General features: G+C 34.5%; 2 protein-coding genes across 4 annotated transcripts in view; one reads left to right on the top strand and one right to left on the bottom strand.

The window, feature by feature from the left end:
- LOC106159389 (sorting nexin-27) overlaps positions 1-10,329 on the top strand; it is a 16,745-nt gene extending 6,416 nt beyond the window's left edge. The window contains exons 2-14 of one of the 2 annotated variants that reach the window (XM_013535664.3): positions 419-501; positions 999-1,147; positions 2,487-2,679; positions 3,183-3,250; positions 3,815-3,919; positions 4,347-4,425; positions 6,083-6,243; positions 6,491-6,580; positions 6,818-6,967; positions 7,164-7,292; positions 7,909-7,971; positions 8,273-8,316; positions 8,449-10,329. In XM_013535664.3, coding sequence (XP_013391118.1) covers positions 419-501; positions 999-1,147; positions 2,487-2,679; positions 3,183-3,250; positions 3,815-3,919; positions 4,347-4,425; positions 6,083-6,243; positions 6,491-6,580; positions 6,818-6,967; positions 7,164-7,292; positions 7,909-7,971; positions 8,273-8,281 — 1,279 coding nt within the window. In that variant the 3' untranslated portion in view covers positions 8,282-8,316; positions 8,449-10,329. The remainder of the gene's footprint in view (positions 1-418; positions 502-998; positions 1,148-2,486; positions 2,680-3,182; positions 3,251-3,814; positions 3,920-4,346; positions 4,426-6,082; positions 6,244-6,490; positions 6,581-6,817; positions 6,968-7,163; positions 7,293-7,908; positions 7,972-8,272; positions 8,317-8,448) is intronic. The other variant, XM_087001671.1, reaches the window with a different exon arrangement.
- Positions 9,979-20,829, bottom strand: LOC106159386 (ATP-dependent RNA helicase DHX58). 2 transcript variants are annotated; one of them, XM_087001669.1, is made up of 13 exons: positions 20,511-20,829; positions 19,167-19,508; positions 18,839-18,892; positions 18,098-18,319; positions 17,481-17,638; positions 16,826-17,212; positions 16,407-16,569; positions 16,144-16,239; positions 15,817-15,980; positions 15,341-15,476; positions 14,487-14,726; positions 13,363-13,530; positions 9,979-12,424 (listed from the first exon to the last, which is right to left on the bottom strand). In XM_087001669.1, exons 1-13 carry the CDS (start codon positions 20,776-20,778, stop codon positions 11,823-11,825), a joined length of 3,000 nt encoding a protein of 999 aa, XP_086857795.1. In that variant the 5' UTR covers positions 20,779-20,829; the 3' UTR covers positions 9,979-11,822. The 2 variants fall into 2 exon arrangements, with proteins under 2 accessions (XP_086857795.1, XP_086857796.1); XM_087001670.1 differs by lacking the exon at positions 20,511-20,829 and adding an exon at positions 19,837-20,225.
- Between the last annotated feature and the right edge of the window lie 756 nt (positions 20,830-21,585).

A 21,585-nucleotide genomic window follows, 5' to 3' on the forward strand; every position in this document is an offset into this window, starting at 1 on the left:
GATGATGGTAAAATGTAACCCTGTCTACAGGGACAATCAGAAATGGAATATGTATGTTATTTTCATAAATCAAGATCAAAGTCCCTTTCTTACTCCATTGTTACTTAAGACATTGAAAATCAGTTTAAATGTTTTTAATTACCTCTGTCAATTTGGTTGTCTGTCACTGCATAGTTCTCTCTGCATGTCTTTCTGGCTGTCTTATCTCTTACAGTTTTCAGTCTTTTACAACAAAATACACACACATACAGACACACACATGGTGTGAGTGTGTGTATCAAGTTAATATACCATGGAAATTTCCCCTCTTATGATACAGTGAAAGGGAGGGCAGGTTCACCTTCATTGATAGTTGTAGTTTGATTTCACTGTATATGATATGTTTTTGTTTTTATTTATTATTTTTCTTTTATGCTAGAAATGGTGAATCTGTAGAAGGATCAACACACAAACAGGTTGTAGACCTTATCAAATCAGGAGGAGATTCATTAACATTGACAGGTAGATTTACATATGTATGGATTACAACTTACAAGCTATATTGCTATAATTTTTTGTTATCTAGATCACATTAGTTTGCATGCCTGATGCTATGTGCCCTTCACTTGGCATTTGTTGTTAAAGATAATTGATATGTGATATATAATGGTGATATAGGTTATCACTGTCTTGTTTCCTAATTTAAATGATGTATTAATTTGTTGTATTTTGTGAGCGATATAAAGATGCTACAAACTGTACACATTTAATGATTTTTGTAAAGTAATTTTAAATATGGAATGAAGTTTAAACGGGGATACAAAACAGTTTTACTTAGAAATGATATACAAAAACAGCACTTTCGTAACATCAAACGCTCCAAATAATTAAGATATATATAGAAGTTTTTCAGTGCCCTCACTATTGTTTGTGATCTAAGTCAGTGGAGAACAGCATTATACCAATATGAATAGATTGATATCAGAATATAGTGAAATAATTTGAATATTTTAATTCAGTTATTTCAGTCCCAGAGCAGGTAGCAGAAAAATTGGAACCAAGCGATGAATCCTCAGGACATTCTCTGATCGACTACTCAGAAAAACGATCACTTCCAATATCAATTCCTGATTATAACTACTCAGAAAGTAATGGAGAAAGATATGTGGTAAGTTTTTTCTTAATCTTTCTTTTTTTTTTCTCTTTCTTTCACTTGGCTCACCATGAAGAAAGAATGATGTATGTATTGAATTATAATACATCTGGATAAATCTTTGTCAGGTACCTTATAAATTTTTCCAAATTTCCTATACTTGTGGATATCAATTTTATTGAGTTTTACTTGAAAAGTCAAAGATAATTGAAATCTTATGAATGCAGCTCTTGAAGGATTGCTTACATCAGTCAGGAAAAGAAGGTATGTAAAGGGAGTCTTGGCAGTAGGAGCTAAATAAAACGTATTGATTATTTGTTGTAATGTGTTCAGTTTATGATTTTAAGCAAAATTTCAGGGATAACTTTATCTTTGCTATTTGAGTGTCTACATCACCAAGACCCTTTTTAACACCATAGCACAATATAAAACCTGATCAAAGAAGGCTCAACATGGCATGGTTGGTTTTTAAAACTAGGTTAACATTTTTCCAATTTCTAGCAAAATTACACTTAACTTAATTATAATGACAAAAAAGTGGCTGCGGTAGGTAGGAGCGATTTAATTACTCGTTTTTGAAACTGCCTTGATGATTCTTGGAAAAAGGTGTATAATTTCTTGGAAAATAGTCTAAACATAGGAAAAGTAATGGAAAAATTGTAAAGCACTTATCTCTGAAAATGTATATCTGAAATTGAAGATTGCTGTGGTAAAGGTGAACTAAGTCATGGAATTGAGGGGATTCAAACCTGGCATTTTGGCAATTTGTCTTGGTAATGTTATGTTGTGAGTTAGGGAAGTGAGTTAGAGAAAAGGAACAAATCTTCTTCTGTTGTAAATGGATTCAGAATCCCAGAGGAAGCAAAAATTATTGCATCCCTTCCCCTATTATTAGATAAAATAAAAAAAAAAAACCCATATCATGAAAAAGATTATTCTTAGCTTTTCCCAGAGACATAATTTTCTAAAGAAAAAAAAACTTGAAATGGAAAGGGATTTTGGAAACTAGAAGCAAGGACCGTTAGTATGGCAATTTCTTTCCGGGATTTATTCTGAAAAGTAGTAAATCTTCAGGACTATTCATGAGTCAGACTTATAGGGGGATGTTTTGGGAGCCAAAATTATCATTGGCCTAGGCTCCCCTGTGAAATTTTCAGATTTTTTCACTTCTCACCAGTCTCATCCCTGACTATTGGAAATTATGTGGATTGTTGAATTAGAAGTTTATGTGTACAAATAATGTTGCACATTGAAAAGTAGCAACATCAGCATTACTGTCTCTATTAAAAAAAATTTATGCAAAATATATTATTGGTTTTATCAAATTAATGTGACTTTTCTTTTTCTTTTATAGGCATACAATTTGTATATGGCTGGCAGACAACTTTGCTCAAGAAGGTATAAAGAATTTGCAAATCTTCATAATAGACTCAAAAGAGAGTTCCCCGATTTTAATTTCCCCAAAATGCCGGGCAAATGGCCGCTGAAGCTTTCTGAACAACAGCTAGATGCTAGGAGAAGAGGACTCGAGCAATATGTCGAAAAAGGTAATAAGATGTGAAAATAATTTTCTGTCCATTTTGCTTTCCTGGCAATTTTCTCTCTCTCTCTCTCTCTCTCTCTTCCCCCCCCCCCCCCCCCCCCCCCTCCATACACAATCACTTTTCAGTCTTTGCCCAATAATATCTACCTGTGGTGATAGCCATGTTGACATTACCAGAACAAGACATGTACATTCTGAAACAAATTGCGTTTATTTCCTTTACTATTTCCTTAGGGATCTCACAGGTGAACCGTAATATCCTCTCAATTCTTAATACTGCATGATGATAAATAGAGTTCAATCATGCAGCAGAAAATTTGTCCACATGCAACTTGTTATGAAGACTACGTATTTGATGCTAAATGCCTCTGGTTCACAGTTATAGTAAAATAGAGAATGGACACAAGCTTTGATAAGTTTCAACAAAATAAATTGTAGAAATGTGCAGAACCAATAATATCAGTGTAATAAATTTGTTTGTTACAATTATTTGTTTGTCTTTCTCAGTAACGGCAGTCCGTGTTATAGGTGAAAGTGATATTATGCAAGAATTTTTGGCCCCTGACAGTGAGCAGGTATGTACATGTGTAAATATGTTTAAAATGTCGTAAATGAGTCAACACAAGATACTGATTCAGAACTAACTATATTGATTATTTCCTGTAATGCAGTTAAGACATTTCAACAGCAAAAAAGCATCTTGCAGCATAAGCACCAAAACCAGTCACACCCTTAATGTTCTCTTTACGTATGCAGATAATTAGTAGTATTTATGTGCATTTGTGACTATTACAGTGCATAGCCATCTACAAATACTCATAACAGAATCAACTGATAGTTGACTGTGTTGCTTTTTGCATAGTCCACGTTGACCTCTATGTGAAGCATTGCAATCATCTTCTTTTGGCCTGTGGTAAAATTGACCAATTTTGCTTTGCTTTAATGTTTGGTTTACACCAAGATAGTTTTAAACTAAAAACAGCCCAACTCCTGTTATCTGCTGGTCACATTATAAAAAGTTTCCCTAATCTGATGACACGTTTTTGGGCAGTTTCTTTTCTGAATTTCTTGTAGTTTGAACTGGACTTAAAAGGGCATTGATATTAGATTTATACAAGTTTGTCATATATGATTTTTAGGATGGCAGTACTGCAGATGAAGTGGAACTTAAGGTGCTATTACCAGACAGGAAAGTCTTAACAGTTGCAATCAAGAGAAGCAGTGTCACTGATGAAGTTTATGAGGTAATAAATAATTTTATTTCGGGGGGGATAGGATTGATTTGAATCCAGATAATGAATTTTGTAGCACAAAGACATGTTTAAACTTCAGTTACTTGAAAAATATTTATGTGAAAAAAATCATTGTGTATCCAAGTGGAAAATATTGATTTTGTCTGCATGAATGTTTTTCAGCATTAGATATGTGAACTGTGCTTCTGAAGTAGACAGATTAGTTCCCTTAAGAATACAGCAGCTTAAGATTTTAGAAAAGATATAATCATATGGAAGCTCAAGTGAAGAACATTCTGGGAAGAGCTTATATCTATAGCTGAAACCAAAGTAAAAAGGCATTAAATTATCTTGTCTATTAATTAGATTATGGAAAAGTATTGGATAATGAATCAATAATGCAGTCTGACTGTGTGATATGATCTGTATTTGGTTTCAGGCAGTGGTTCGGAAACTAGGAATGACAGATGAAACCGCAAAGTATTTCTATTTATTTGAAATATTGGATGACACATTTGGTGAGAATATTTGCTCTTGCTCTGATATTAATATACTAAAGCATAATGTTTAATGTAAGTAATGTTGACAATAACAATTCTTAGAAAGTACTCTTGTTAACTAAAGAGTTTCATCATATTTGACTTTTTATTTATTTATTTATTTATTTATTTATTTATTTATTTATTTATTACATATATGCAGTTATAAGAAGTAGATCTTTACTTTTATTCGCCATTATCTGACAGTTTTGCTCAAGTCAGATTTGAAATTGATGGCAACTGATGTGTAACAGTTTAATTTGTCTATAATGGCATCGTTCACTGTGTTCATGTTGTCATTGGAACTCCCTAGTTAGCTTGGGAAGGGTTAATTGGGTCTTAACTCTAAGGTTTGGAAAAAGTGCTTTTTGACCCAGGACAAATTAATAGCAGTAGAAGTAAATGTCATGTTGCACCTGCTTTGTAACAAGAAAGAAATCATTAAATTAAATCCTCATCAAATCATCCAGAATAAAAACTAGACTGAAATCTTAGCCTAAAATTTTAAGAGCAAATATTTGTCTCAGGTTATTTTCAGAAACTGGCCCCAGTGATGGATCAGGTCAGCAAAGCTTACCCCCCCCCCCCCCCCCCCCCTTCTTCACTGTTCATTTTCTTCACATATTGTGTCCATTACTCTCTCTTAGCATTCGATTTGCTTGTATTGAAAGATATTTTGTATGCAATTTTCATCATTCACTTGATCAGTGGCAGCAGAACAATGTAATTCCCAGCTGATGTCAGTCACATTAAACATGATTTATATACAGTATATGGGAGGGATATGTCCCTTGATTTCCATCTCTCTTTTTATTCTCTATTTCTCATTGCTCCCTCAAATCAATTCTAATTTTAATTGACTGATTTGGTGTTTAACCTTTGAATGGTCCATGACGGGCATCCTTATTTTTAAAAGTACCTGTACATTTGGCCTATTCTTCTAAGCACTTCTGCTTTGTCATCTGCATTGGTCATAATGTTTCTGCACCTGACTAAGAGTTGTAGGGGTGAGACAAATTCTAGGTATTGATTGGTCTGTGAAGGTTGTCAATACCCTTTGAAAAATCTGTAGTGATCCATTTTGGCAAGATATGATGCAAGTGCTCAAGAAGACTGTGTTTCTGTCTGGCATTTCTTCATTGGGGAATTTGATGTTGTTTGGGAGATGCAGGGGATTGCTATCATTCTACTTAGATCGATCCAACTCCACTGGGGTCTACCTGAATGCATTGCATACATGCCTCCTCATCTTCCTAATGTACATATATACTCACCAGCTTTTATGTATTCTACCCAATGGAAAAAGGAGTCATACTAATCTGTCAATCTGATTGCATTTAGCAAGAGTCCCTGCACAGTTGGATTGACCTAGCTAGAATGGTAGTTTCATTGGGAATGAGCCGGTAGATCTTAGTATAAATTCCAGGGGGTTCATGTGAGTCCTCATGACAACAAAAGTACACACTTGGTAAGAACTTCACCTGTAAGGGGTTAATAATACCAAGGACAATTGCAATAGCTAATTGCTTTCTAAAATATTGCTGAAGAACTGAAATCCTACTTGGTTTAGTTTGATTTGATTAACAAACTTTTTTATAGCCAGAAAGACTGGGCATCTCTTATTTCTTCATTTCAGACCGAAAGCTGCTGTACAGTGATTTCCCCCACAGTTTGTACATACAGAACTACAGTACAGCAGAAGCCACCTGCATTGCGTTAAAAAAATGGGTGTTTACTCTCTCAAGGGAGTTGAGTCTTAGTCATGATGAGATGGCCGTGAATTTCTTTTTTCATCAGGTATTCTACTGTTTCCTAGTGTGTGCGGTGAAGTGAATATTTTTAAATTGAAATTGTAAGATTCTAAAAAATCATCTGAAAGTTGATAAATTCAGAGTATTGGTTGAGAGTACCCATCTGTAAAATGTAGTTTTTTTACAGGAGAGCGCTGGCAGAAAAAGTATCTCAGCACCCTTGTATGATTTCATATAAATGTTATTTTTGGAAGTGTTCTCCCTCTAATAACCTGTTTTCTGTTCTGTTGAAGGCACATGAAGAAGTCAGCAGGGGCACTATCAAATCAAAAGATAAACTTTATGAACTCAAGGCCTTACACCAAGCGAATAAGCAGCAGGAGGTATATTAAAACAATGCACAGACATAACAGAAAAGAATCTTTTTAAAAAGCTTTGCATCTCTGCACATAATGTTATTTTAAATAAAAGCCACTTAAATGATTGGTACATTATCTTGCAAGGCTGACACTTGTTACTTTAAATGTGGAATTGTTTTCTGCACAGTCGAACATAAGTCCCAATGTGCTTGAATTATAGATGTGCGCAGTAACTGACTCCCACTGTGCTTACCCTTTCAGTATTTGAAGATTGTCCGTCACCTGGATGGCTATGGTGAAGTTGTGTTCCCCCACTGTCCTTGTGATGCTAAAAAGGAAGGACATGTCATAGTCAGATTTTCATTGGAAAACCTGAAGTTACAAGCTTGTCAAGAAGATGGATCACCAGAGGTTTGTAGAAGAGGAGAATTGATTGGAAAAGAAAGAACAGAACTAAGCATTTTTAGGTCTTTTGTTGAGGAGTTTAGTTTGAGGAAAGCCAATCCGTAACTTCTTTGTTTTGTGCAAATTTGTGTTGTTTTGTATAAATGAATGCTGGTGAATTTTTTCAATGCATGAAACTAACTACAGAATTGTTCTTTTCTAGACTCAAGTCATTGAATTTCCATGGAGCTGCATAAAACAGCATGAGTTTGATGAAGAAGGAATGACATGCAATTTTTATTATGAGAGAGAGGGCAAAAAGGCACGATGGGTGCGAATTCAATCTCCACATGTAAGTTTTTATTTTAAGATGATAGTATTACAGATAAATTTATGTGCTCAAAACTAAAAAAGTAAGAAAGTTTATCTTTCAATAAGTATACTGTTTGCACCAGTGTGGCTTGTTCCTCTCTTTGTGAAACAAGCTGGCTGTATAATTTTCATCTCAAAGATGATTTTTAAGTACAAACACTATTAGAGCCTGTGTATATTCTTATCAGGTGTGTGTCTGCCCATGATTTTGGTGCTGTCCTCCCCACCTGGCACTAAAGCCATTGCCTCTAATGTTGTGTTTTCTTAAATAATATGGCAACCCATGAGTTGGATAAATACAGAGAAATCATATTTGAGAACAAACACACACATGTGCACATTAATATTCTCTTATTGCTTGGTTGCAATATATGCATGGTTATTATGGATCTTTTGTATCAATCCTGAATCTTATTCATATCTCTGGGGAGAATACAACCCAAGCTGCACCATACTTGATGCTGGGAATTATTACTCAACCAAGAAGGATTTCATAATGACCAGGTCTTTGAAACTCAAAAACTTTGAAACTCTTTATTTCATAATGAAAAACTATCCACTGTTATGGCCACTCTCTACATTTTTCTTTTCTTTAGGCCATGTATATGTATGAGTGCTTTGAGAGGATTTTCACAGAACTAGAATGGAATGACACTGAGGTAAGTTGAATCTTTTTATTGTCATGTCTTTTGATGTCCTTACTTAAGTGTCAATATATGATATGCTGTGTAAAGTGTAAACTTGAAAAGTACTCAACTAATAAGATGTAGAAAAGTATGTTAAAAGTAGGAGAAAGGTGTGTTACAGTAGTCAAGTAGAAGTTAATATGCCACAAGCATGAGAACAGCTAGTTTTCTAATTAATCTCATTCAGAAACGGCTCAGAAATTGTTTAGAATTAACTTAAAGATTGACAAAGGGCTAGACTCAATGTGGATATCATTTCCACTTTTTTATTTAGAAGTTCTAATGGTTGGATAGAATGAGAACTCTGCTGGAACACAGGTGAGAAATATAAATAAACTTCTCTACAAATATTTCCTATAAAAATTGATGAGGCAAGAAATTCAATGAATAATTTCAGATTTCTTTTCACTTTTGTCATGAATTTAATGTTGATTTTTTTCTCTTTCGCAGAGGGACATGCTATCAGATATCCATTGAGAATAGAGCATGGAAGAAGTCAAACCGATCCACTAAATACTTTTGTTGTTATACAAAAATATATGCCAAATTGTTCTAAAATTTATTTAATAACTAAAATGTTGTTTTTTCACAAAATGTACTGGGTATTACATATTTGTGTTTTGTCATAAACATGTACATGTATATGCACTCAATTTTGTACAACTATAGTCTGTACGTTCTGCAGGATGGAAATTAATTCAGTCAATGAAACATTTTTCCCACAAATCTGAAATCCAGCAAATGAGAATATTTGTTGCCCTATTCACAATTGTTGTACATTTGACAGGACTGTGATTCGATATTAAATATTCAATACCACAAGATTTTGGTATTGTCCTGGAACTTTTTGAAATGTCTGGGAATATGTAGAAAATGTTGCCCTGACCAAAACAGATTTGCAGGTTCACTTGGTAATTTTTCCATATTGGCCCTGATGCCGGTCTTGAAGTTATAATTATTGTAATATTAGTTACACACATATTTTTTTGTCTTTAAGGGATTGAGTTATAAAGTGCATCAGTCTAATCAATATGGTTTACAAATTCTGTCAAATCGAATATATGGTGGTACACCTATGAAGTTCTATATGCTGCGACAAGATATTTATTCGCTGCTGATAAGTAAAATTTGCTCTTTACATATTTTACAATCAAATATTTAACAAACATTTAACAGAAAAAGAAAAAAATTGTCTTTGTGACAAATGGTTTGGTGAATAAAATGATCATTATGTACAGTGCTGTGTCAGGATACTTTTCTTGTAATTCTATTACAAGAAATTATTGTAAGAAAGGTAATTGTATGTACTTCATTGCCCTGATGTAGTACACTAGGATAAAGGCACACAAGCAGTAGACCTTTAAAGCAAAAAAAAAAATAAATAAATAAAATTATATATACACACACACACACACACACACACACACACACACACACACACACACTTTTCCAGAAAATTTCATAGCTTTTCCCCTTACCACCAAGGTATGACATATTGCCAAAACTATTATCTATCAGCTGATACTCTTTAAAAAAAATTGTAGCCACTCCTGCATTGGAGATGGGGATTGGTCGGTAAGTATAGAATTTTAAAGCTTGAAACGGAGTTCATAGACCATAATTTTCTCAGTGGTCTTGGATAGAATAGACTGCTGATAAGGGGAAAATTGCTGGAATTTTAAAGAAAACTAATTCCATGCTATGTAAAGGTCTATCTTGCATTGTTAGCCTTTAAGATGTTAATAACCATATCAGACTCTTTCCAAAAAGTGATGGTGCATGTCAGTTAATACAATATATTGTACAGAAAACATTACTTATACATTCTTTATACTGGCATTGCCTAAATGCAAGTTATATGCATATTATTTAGCCCATTGTTTAACATTGTTTTGTTTTAGGTTTAAAAAATAAAAAAGTGGTGTAATTATATGTGAAATTATTTACATTATATGTTGTTCAGAAATCCACTTAGACAAATTTTAAGGAAAGACATCTTTATTGATATCAGTGAAATATTAATTGCCAAACATTTTGATAGGCTGGAAGTGCAAATATATCAAGTTGCTTTTGCTCACTTCTCAGTATATAAGCTGCAACTGAAAGTGTTTACAAAATGATACACAAAGAAAGACCAACTCCTTCATTATCTGATATTAGAAAACCAGACAGACAAATGACCATAGCTTATTGTATTGGAGCTGTATCATAGTAAGGTTTGTATATTTTGATCTACTCTGCTATGCCAGGTGCATGTTTATATATTATACATTGTATTTCCTAAGCTACATGAAAGTTTCAAGCAATAAATGGTATCCCTAAGACAATCAACTTTGCTGCTACTTTTGTTTTCAATCCAGATTGAGAAAAAAAGGAAAAGCATTGCAGATTTTTACTTGCAAAATGATAAAAAGCGAAAAGAAAGTAAGAACTTTCCGTGTCAGCAGATGATGATAGGGGCACTCCATTGTTGAAATGGCAACCATTAACCAAGGGCATTTCTTTTCCAAAATGCTTCTTTTCCTCTTTTCATAATTAAGAGAAGTTTCATGCACATTTTAAATCCATTTTGGACTCAATTCCATACATAGAATTCTGGCAGTTGTTGGAGCCAAAGCACACAGCTAATATTGAGAATTTAAACTTTATTAGTAAATTTTCAAAATGCGCATTATATGAATAATTGTGATAGTATATATGAATTGGATTTCGAGATGTGATGTCATTTTTAAGAGTTCCTTAATTACTAACAATATATGGCTCTTTAAGTACTCTTATCAATCTTGTTAATTGAACTTGATTGAATGTTAAAAGCTACATGTACTTCTAAAGATATAGTATCAGATATGATAAGAATTTGTCTTCCATTGTTTCCATCAATCAAAATGTAAAATGCCATTTTTTCAAATTATAAAATCATGGAACTTTTCTTTGTAAAACTTACACATCAATGGAGCAGTGACCAAGTTCAGTAAGCACAAATAATACAAGCTTTTTTCTGGTGTATTACGCATTATCATGGACTACATTTACAAACATATATCACGGGGGACACTTGGTCTGAGTTACTTCTCCAGCAGGTAACACAACAGCAGTGATATGTTTTCCAGAGATCAACTACAAAATGACTGATCTTTACGTTTATTTCTCTGACTGAGAGATCTGGAGTCTCCTAAGACAGCAGGGACAATCCAGCTATCGGTTTGACCGACCAAACTCACTCCGAGCTCTGATCTCCAATCTCTGATCTCTAATACAAAGTTCTTCTCCTTATATACTAATACACACAAAATACATACAGTGATTCCTAAAACAAGTCAGAGATATTGAAGTCAATTAACAGAATTAATACATATTACTAGAGACCTTTAACATAATTAAAGTCAGACTGCTTTAAACTCCAACTTGGGGATGAAGCCGTAAATAAAGTTATTCAATCCTTTTAAAACTGAAAACATCCTTTAAAACTTGGTTACAGTTCTTTCCAATGAATAACATACATAAACAGATTCATATGATATCATTATAAAGGAGACATCTGAACAATCTTTACCAAATGTTGATTTAATTTGATTTAAATGTGGAAGTTTCTAAAATGAAGTTTGGCCGTGAAATCACCACTATGACACATACATCTATCATCTTTATGTCTAAAGAACTGTCCCAATTTCCCTCCTAGCCAGTTGAGTTTCACAGACCACACAAGTTGGCCTTTTCATTTCATACTTTAATAAATTTTCACATGTGCAGGTTTCAAAATAAAGTAGCTGGCACAAATCGGAATTGATGCTCAAAAGAAAGTTGGTTGTTCACTGCTAAGCCTTTTACTGACTAGCTGCAATCTTCCTCAAGTCTTCTACATTGATTTCCGGCACTTTAAATGGCACGCTCTTCCACTTTTTTTCCCATTTCTTCTCTCCATTCATATCCACCAACACAAAACTTACTACTTTCAGAACTGGTAATACCACACCTTTGTACAAACACTGAATTCCCCAATCGCTGTCACATTTTTTGCAGTGCAGTTTGCCAGTTTTTTCCATATTCCCATATTTGTGGCCATGGGGGTGAGGCTTGACTTCCACTCTTGCCATGAATTCTTTATCAAGCACCACATGATGGGATCCTTCGATGACACGGAAATCAAAAGAGAAGCAAGCAAAGACATCGCACTTCAAACATCGCAGTTCGTATTCATCCTCAGTGGCCAATTGTCTTTGAGTGGTCCTCAAAATCTCTCGCTCAAATTTTGCTTCTTTCTGAAACTTGTGGATCTTGCCTCTAAACTCCTGAGGACTCATTTTTTTGACTGCAAGTAGAGCTTTCTTCATCATTATTTCCCTAATTATATTTATTTCTTCTCTTTCAGCAGTGCCTCTCACCCCTGCTAGAAGGACATAGCGGCTATCTTCTGCCCTTCCACGACCTACAATTGTCAATATGTAATATCAAAGTACACTACTATAGTTGATAAACTGAGGCATTTAAAGTTTTTAATGAATACTTTAAAATAAAAAAAGAAAAATATTATATATAAAGAAAAATACTCATAGTGGACAATGCATGCAAATTACATCTTGTTTTAACATCATAAACAGCAAACACATGAAATAAGATTTTTTGAAACAAGCACAAACGATGTTGCCTGTTACTGTAAATCATAGAGCTTGGATTCATTGCTACTTGTACCAGTAACACAAAAACCTTGAATGCCCCCTCTCCCTCTCTGAGAAGATTTCCAAAGTTGCAAAATAATAAGTAATAGAGTACTGCTTTCATAGAGTTTGTGGTGGCAATGCACAAAATATTTTTGTCAATTTTGATGCAATATAACATGATGATTAATAGCACAATCACCACCATCTTTCAATCATCTACTATTCATGTTACTACCACAGATCTACGGCTTCAAGTCAATATGTGAAAAATGAAAAAATATCACCAAAAAAAATGCATAACTTGCAGAAAAAGAATGCAATCAGGCTGGTTTTCCAACTCAATCTGTAATTCAGTCTATCAATCTTTACTGTTAATTTTAGAACATAAGTAACATAATCACTCCTGTAAGTATGAAGACAATAGGCCTAATGGTTTTCCTCAAAATGTGCACATGGTATAATACATGCTGTTAAAAAACAGAAAAAAAAAACATTACTCTTGGAAAAAAATGGCCCAATCAAGCTGATTTTCGAACCAACCTGCATTTTATGAATATTTATCAGTTTTGTAAGTTTGAAGACAAAAGTTAAGTTTTCCACTAATCCTGTTATTTCTGAAAATGCACAACAATTGGGCCTGCGACAGCAATGACAGACACAGGATATATATGTGTCTGTACAAAAAAGATTTTGAAATATAACTTACCCCTTGCCTGCACCATGGCTATTTCATTGGTGACATAGTCATATCTGATAACCAAGTTACACTGCTGAATGTCTAAACCTTCTTCAGCCACACTTGTTGCTATGAGAAGTTTTGTGTTGCCATCTTTAAAGTAGCTTAAGACGTCCACTTGCTGGCTTGAAGTCATTCCTACAATACACACAAAGTGTCTATTAAAAATGGCTGCAGCTGTTTCAGTTAATGTACAACAATCATAAGGAGTATGTGTATGTCTATGCTCAAGAACTACATGAGTTTATTTTTTATACAAAAGATGTATAGTTTTCTTTTTATACATCTTCAAATATCCCCCTCTCCCGACAGTCATGCACACATTGGAAATTTATTTGCTCCTCTAAATTTTAAGTTATTCAACAAAATTACCAGTACAGCCAAACTAAATGTATGACCTTGTGCAATTAAATACATATTTTTATATGTATTGGCATGATTTATTAAGAGTGACTTGGTAAGCATGTTTTGGTTTAATACCCACTCTAAAATAAAGAGAAAAGTTGTTACTGGTGAATTTTAATTAAAATTATCATAATTTTGTGGACAATCCAACAAGGGACACTAATATTCTTTAAAAAGTGTATCAATTTGCTAAAAAAAAGGCACACAAGGACAATATTAATATCATGCCGGTTACAGGGTTAAAACAGTGCTTGGAGTTGTCTCATTTCACACATAATACTTTTTTTATTTTTGGGGGGGGGGGGGGGGGTTGGGGAGGGGAGAGAAAGACTGTGTGGAAACATATTTCTTGGCAAAATATCAGGTTTGCCGCAAATTCACAGCAAATTTGCAGCAAGTTTACTGCAATATTGCTGCAAACTACAATTCCTTCTTGCAAATTTATACCAAAAATATACAAAAGTATACCAAGTAATATAATTGCTACCTGTATCTGAAGTGGTGCAATTCATTCACATACGTGTTGATGTACTTTATTATAGTTTCGTAACTTATTTATGTTGTTTTAATAAACTTTCAAGCCTGATAGTGGTTCTAGTATTAAACCTTTTCTACTGTTGCATTTGTTCCTACTAATGTGCCTGCTGTGACACCCCCATCTCCACCTCCACCACTGATAATCTTCTTACCTCTCCTTTCAACTGCTGCATTTGTTCCTACTAAGCATTGAGGGTTCAGTGCTTTCAGACTTTCTGTTTCTAACATCCAGCACCTTAAGTTTTCAGTAAGTGCTCGTGTCTTACAGAACACTATACCCCTGGAGTCTGGTTTCTCTTCATATGCTTTCCTGAGCATATCCTCAAGTTCCGCAAGCTTGGGATTTTGGTAGGCATCACTTACAGCAATGGCATCGAGTTGTGATTCTTTTTCTGCAAAAGCAAGAAAGCAAACTTTTTATTGACACTAGTTGTTCAGTTCTACTCCCCAACATTTGTAAATTAAATAAATTGACAGTAGGCATTAGAATAAAAAATATGCATGTATATTACTTAATTAGATGATAGGCAAGAGCTATATAATTTTATTCTTTTAAAATTAAAGATTAATTAAGAAGTTAGGGTAGAGGCTGGGTCTTTATCTTAAAACTGACAAAATAGTTTTTTTTTTTTTTTATTTTCAAAAGTTCAAATAATAGTCTAACTAATGGGCAAATTAATTTTTAGGGAAATTTATATTTTTTAGAATTTTCAAAAATTCACAACTGCATTGGAGTGTTTAATACAGTTCACGTTATGCCATGAATTGACACAAGATGTTTACAGTGCACACCTCAGATTTTTTTCTCATAAATGCTGCTACCCATTACTCTGGATTGTGCATGAGGAACAACACAAGTATGTAATTATACATAATGATCAATTCGTCTATGACAGCATGCTTTTAACTTAAGTCTGTCGTTTAGTTACTTTTCGGTTACTTTTCAAATATCATCTGTTGGTACTTGAAAGGGTATACCCTTGTGCCTATATCTTTGTTCAACTACCTTGAAATAATCGCTGAAGCCAGTTATCGATCTCTACATTTCTACGAGTAGATCTCTTTGAATTCTCATCTCTGATGTACTCAAGAGCATCTTTTGTTCTGCAGTATTCATTTATCAAAAGTGCCTGGTGATATGTCTGACAAATAAAAGTTATTCATTAATGAACAGTTTTAAAAACCTATAAGTACTATACTGATAACACAATGTAGCAGTTGTTGACTGCTGGCAAATTGCATTTTGTTAAAACCAATTTTATCATAACCAAAAATAGCTTCATTTCTAATTATTACCAAATCATGTTTTTGCTGTTTACTCATATGTACCACAACCCAGTATATTCAATATTTTCAAAATATAAGTTCAACTGATAGTGTTCAATATGGGATTTTACCTGTATTTCATTTACAAAAGAGCATGTATCAGTTGCTTGTAAATTCATACAACAAGCATTCTTAACAGTTAACAATTGTAAGTACCAAAAGATTTGTCAAGCAGGATTTGTAATTCCACCGTATTTTCTGATCATCAATAACTGCAAATTTTCCCTTCAGTGAATGGACCCACTGAGTATAGGGGCCTTCTCCTTTATCAGCAGGGGCATTTAAATCTGCTGCACTTATCTCTTGTAGTTGATGCTGACCTAAAAAAGTTGATGCTGATTTTTAATAAATATAAATATATCATAAACATCATACACAACATTTTAAGTACATACTGTTTTACTGGCATTTTCTTTGCAATGTACTGCCTATGACCTTTAATATATATGGCCTTAAAATATACTGAGCTATAAAGCAACTTACCATGCAGATACTTAATTTTATTTTCAATTTCTTCCATTATTCTAGATATGATGTCTTTGAATGGATCCATGGCTCTTTCACCAACAGGAACAATATCTGTGACAATTGTATGGAAATGAACATCAATAAGGTCAACAAATGAATTTCATTATAATTAGTTAACTTGCTTGCATGAACCAAGTTTTATAATTTTGAAAATTTTGACTCCAAACGTAAAACATTAAACATAAAGTTATGACTGGAAGAAAGATGATTTCCGTCACCTGACTTGGGTACATTCACGTACTGCAGCATTTCATTCTCATGTTGTACAACTGTAGACAACACCTCTGTATCTAAATTAGCACACAATCGCAGGATGTGGTCTTTTGCAGATTCAATATTTTTAGCCTTCCCAACACCTAGAGAAGCTGTTAGTCCAACAACCTAGAAAGTCACAGTATAATTTCGATTATATTGCATTATATTGCATTACAGCATACTCCACATGCATATACACTGTAATATTTACAACTTAGAGTTGAGATTTGTTAAATGTAAACTTGGATATATAATTCATCTTCTCTAGCTATAACATATTCTGTTAACCAACTGAAAACCACATGATTGATTAAGATTATCCTCATGTACCTTTTGGAAAGACTGGTTGACAAAAACAAAAAAGTTCTTGACCAAAGTTTACCTGTGGCAACTTTTTCTGAATTGAAGGATGGCTGTCAACATCTGGGGGAACTAGTTTCTGGTCAATGTAGAAGGCCATTATACTGTTGTATGGATGACCTTTCTTGGTATGGTGACATTCATCGAATATCATGAGAGAAAAATCATGAACCTTTAATACATTATCTCTCAACTCATCAAGCAGAATCTGTGCTGTTAAAACAATAACATCATTCTTTGGCAGAAGCTCACTCAAGGGTACTTTAGCCTCTGCATCTCCACTCAAGCCTATACTGCGATAGCCAGTGAGGTTTTTCTTGAACACTTCTAACTGCTGTTGCATAAGTTCCACTTGGTTGACAAGAAATACAACTTTTCTCCGTCCTCTGTCTGCTTTATCTAGGTGTTCCTGTATTTTGAAGAAAAAAATATAAAGAACATCAATAATATTCATGATTCAAGTGCTTTATGTGAAACATGATTAGGTCGCAACAAGCTTCCAAAGGTCAGGATCAAGGGCCTAGGTAATATTGTTCACAGCTGAATCCGTGCCACAAAAAGTTTTAATATGGTCCATGTCTTTCACCCCTGATGGTTTCAGTATTCACAGTTAAATTCAAAAATGAAGAAATGTTTTTTGTATCGCCTTCAACATTATAGATATAGATTTGACAAACCTTGGTAATCTCGAGTGCCACACGAGTTTTCCCACTTCCAGTAGGAGCACATACAATAATATTCTTCCCCTCAAGGCCTGGCTGGGCCAGCTCTTTCTGATAGTTCCTTAACTTTAACTGTGAAGGCTCAGAACTGGATAGTGTTTCATCTGCTGTTCCTACAATAACATGAATCATTTTAAAATAAATCAAATCAAAACAAAAAGTTTTTTGACCTCACCTCAAAGCCCTGCTAATTTGTTTCCACCAAAAAAGTTCTATTAATTATCATTATTAAAATAATCTTTTTAATGTTTTACTTTCCCAGGAATGATACACATTTTCCAGCATTGAGAGATTCACAAAAACATCCTACTGCTTACTGCTATACAATGCCTCATTATCTGAGACAGTTGGAGCTGGAGCTTGTATCATGGGTTCAACTTCAAAGGAGCTTGTATTATTGTTGATAGATACTGATATGTTAATAGTTTGTATGTTCTACTTGCATTTCAAAAAACAATTATAACAGGGTATTCCATAACTTTCAACCCCACTTAATTTTGATTTTGATTTTTGACTATTCTATATGTAATAATGTATGACAATCTAATAAATAATTTGTATGTGAGTTTTACCTAGAGATGACTCTTGCACAGGGTATGACAAACCATCCTCCACTGCTCCTCTTACTGAAGCTCTCATGTCTACTACATTACTGCTGTCCATCTCTTTCAGTGCAGTTTGCTGTTGTCCTGGTAAGTGGTCACTCCCACTGCTTGAACTGCCAGTCAGGTTAAGCTTCTCCACACCCTCACAAACATATCCGGAATATTCTCCATCTTCCTCTGATTCTTTTCCTACAACATGAATAAATGTTCATCAATATCATAATGATCATCCTTTTTATATTGGGACATAACTAAACCCAGATCACACAATCTGCTTAGCAATTGTGCTCAACTGGAGCTGTTCAGAGGCAGTTGGAGGCCGTCTTCTCAGTTTTACAGAAGACAGTCAAAATTTTTCAAGTTTATATTGATGGGTATCTAATGTTTTTTGTCAGAAGAAATGGAGCATCCGTGAACAAAGTTACTTTGGAAGACTGTCAGAAAATATTTGTAGATCCACCCCTGCTGTCAGCAGCATCTGTCTGCCTTCTTCAACAGATACATATACTGTACATGTAGGTGTTACATGTATGTTGTGTAAATGGAGGAGCTGTCACATGACTGCATGGGTGTACCAATATTATTACTTTATGCTCTTAATGCTTCATGTGGACAATCTGAATTCTACAATTTAAAATACCAATATTCTCTTCACCTAGCTTTGAGCTTGCAACTTAAAATGATTCAAAATTGTATAAATTTACATACCATTATTTCCACCACCACCATTTGCACCATTAGCATCCAAGGTCTTCTTTTCACCTGTAGCATTTATCAAAAATGTTATCAAGTTAATGACTCATAAATGAATATAATATATTATATAATCCTCAGTGTTTATATATATATATATATATATATATATATATGTAGACAGCATTTTAAGTCATATGTATAGAAATCCACCTTTCAATAATAGCAAACATCCATTTAGTTTGCCTTAATCACAATTTTCATTAAATCCTAATTTCAGTAAAAAACAAAGCGTACTATTTGTTCGACTATGAAAGCATGCTAAAAAGCAATATACTGATACCTGAAACAAAGTCTGGATCTATTTCCTTTACAAGATGTTCATAACCAGTTGCTTCTAAAACCTCTAAAAAGTCTCTGTACCAGCCAGGCTTATGACGGTATATTCTGTCTATCAGCACCATGGACGCTGCTTGGGGGCCATGATTAGTTTCTTCAGCCATAATTTCTTCCTTGTCAACCTGGCTGATAACCCCTTTAGCAAAAAGATTTGGTAGAACATCCCTGGGTATTATCTTTTCATAGAGAAGAGGAGTGAATACATTGATGATATGCTTGCAGTTTTCATCTGTCTCTGGCGAATGTGTCAAAGTGTCTTGCAGTAGGTTGGCCAAGGTGAAAAATTCTACAAATAAAGAAAATAATAAATGGCAGATCAAAGTTAACATTCAAAACATTAAGATTGAAAAACACAAAACTGCTATATCCTCACTTTATGCTTAACTTCAAATATGCTGTCATAATCACATTATCCAGGAGATCATGACACAGGGCTTTTCAATTTTAAACTTACATATGATTATTAATTTATTGCTGCAGCTATAGTGAGGGAAATCTCAGATATACTGGTGTAAAACAGACCACATTGACCTCTCTTGCAGTTTGGGTTAATTTAATTCCAGATAGATATATGTGCCTGTACACATCCAAATATGAGTTACTACAGAACATACTTAGTATATTAGGATCTTTCAGTGAAAAATAAAGTTGACGAGGGGAAACATCTTAAGGCAATCTGTATGGACTGTATGAATCTGTGAACCAATAAATCTTAAAACCATTCAGTGAAATAGAACCATTAGTTAATACTACATGCAGTGTTTGCCTCTTAGGAAAATTAGTTGCTGGACCGAAAGTTCAGCCATCTTGAAAAGGGGGTCATGTCGATACTCCCCCGCAACAATACTCCCCCTCAGTATATCTGTGATTGTGGGGGAGTATTGGTGTGGGGAAGTATTGGTCAGGGATGTATGGGTGCAGGGGAGTAGAGGTGCTGGAGAGTATCAGTGCAGGGATGTATAGGGATGTAACCCTTGAAAAGTAGCTGGCTTGAATGTCTAACGGGTGGGAAAACTTCTCAGCCCCGGGCAGATGGTCCAGCCTTAATTTCTAACACCGACTACATGTTAATTGCACTACACAGATGTTCCCTCTTTTTCCTCAGTGTGAGGCCTCCAGACAGTAAAGCCTAATACTGAGGCAATGCCCTATCTACCGGTACATGTACCGGGTAGATACGATACAGTGTAGATAGCACAGTCTGTATAAGTTAAAAATGTGTAATGTAGTCAAGCTATCATAAAACTTTTGGAATTCATGATCTGATTTAAATGTGCGTTTGCATTACCCGCTGATTTCAGTGCACCGAGAAATGTTTGAAACCACCCTGGTTCTTTCTCTTCATCCACTGCCTGCAGCTTTTCGAAAAGCACCGTTACCGCTTTTTGTGTTGAGACGTCCCTTTCTGCTCTCCGGATTTCGTTTAGAGATTCACGGAGGAATGGGAGATAAGGCAAAAGATGTGACGGGATAAGATTCTTCACAAACGCTGGTTCGAAAACTTGAAGCAGTTCTTTGTGTGAAAACTGTTTATTCTCGTCACCTAACGTCTCCATTCTTACGATGGAAAATGACGTGTAGCACCAAAATGCCAAACTTTCGATCTTCTCAAAAGGGGATTCCCCGCCACATGATCAAAAGTAACCAATGAACCTGCGTGTGGAAAGGGGGCGGAAAGTAAGGAAGTTTTCAGTGCTATTTTTGGCATAAATTTGATTAGCACGAAAATTCATGCGATATAGCACTCCCATGAAAGATTTTAGTTTTGATAGGTTTTATTTCTGATACAACAGATACATCTAACAAAACATGTAAGACATACCAGAAACCACGAATAAGATTTCTAACGCATGAGTTTTTGTGCAACAAATACATATGTAGATTGATCTTGCTGAAGACTTGAGTATGTTTGGTATATCATGGTATATGTACAGTAGTACGCGTGCGCATGTATATTTTGGAACATATCTGCATTGTGCATGCATATAAATCGAAAGTGAAACTTTATAGGGAATTTTAATCTTAAAAAATCATTTTGCCAATGATATCATTACAAAATGACTTTTAAAAGTACACATGTATCTCGAGGGTGACAGCAGTGCCAGACTTAGCATGGGCTAACCAAATATTTTATAAAGATCTACAAACTTCTTAATCATGGGGGGGGGGGGGGGCAGCAGGAATAAACCTATAACAGGAGACGATTTATTACAAAAAGTTATAAAGGTCGCTATCAACTTATAAACAGATTAAGTTTTTTTTTTCAGTTGATGCCAGTTACCAGACAACAATACCAATAAGTGCCCATATACATCAACCTCAATAACAAGTGTAGTAAGGTTCACATTTGGCATATAACTATG

Source organism: Lingula anatina, chromosome 1, assembly GCF_051362555.1.
Source record: "Lingula anatina isolate TDL-2025a chromosome 1, LinAna3.0, whole genome shotgun sequence".
NCBI lineage: Eukaryota > Metazoa > Brachiopoda > Lingulata > Lingulida > Lingulidae > Lingula > Lingula anatina.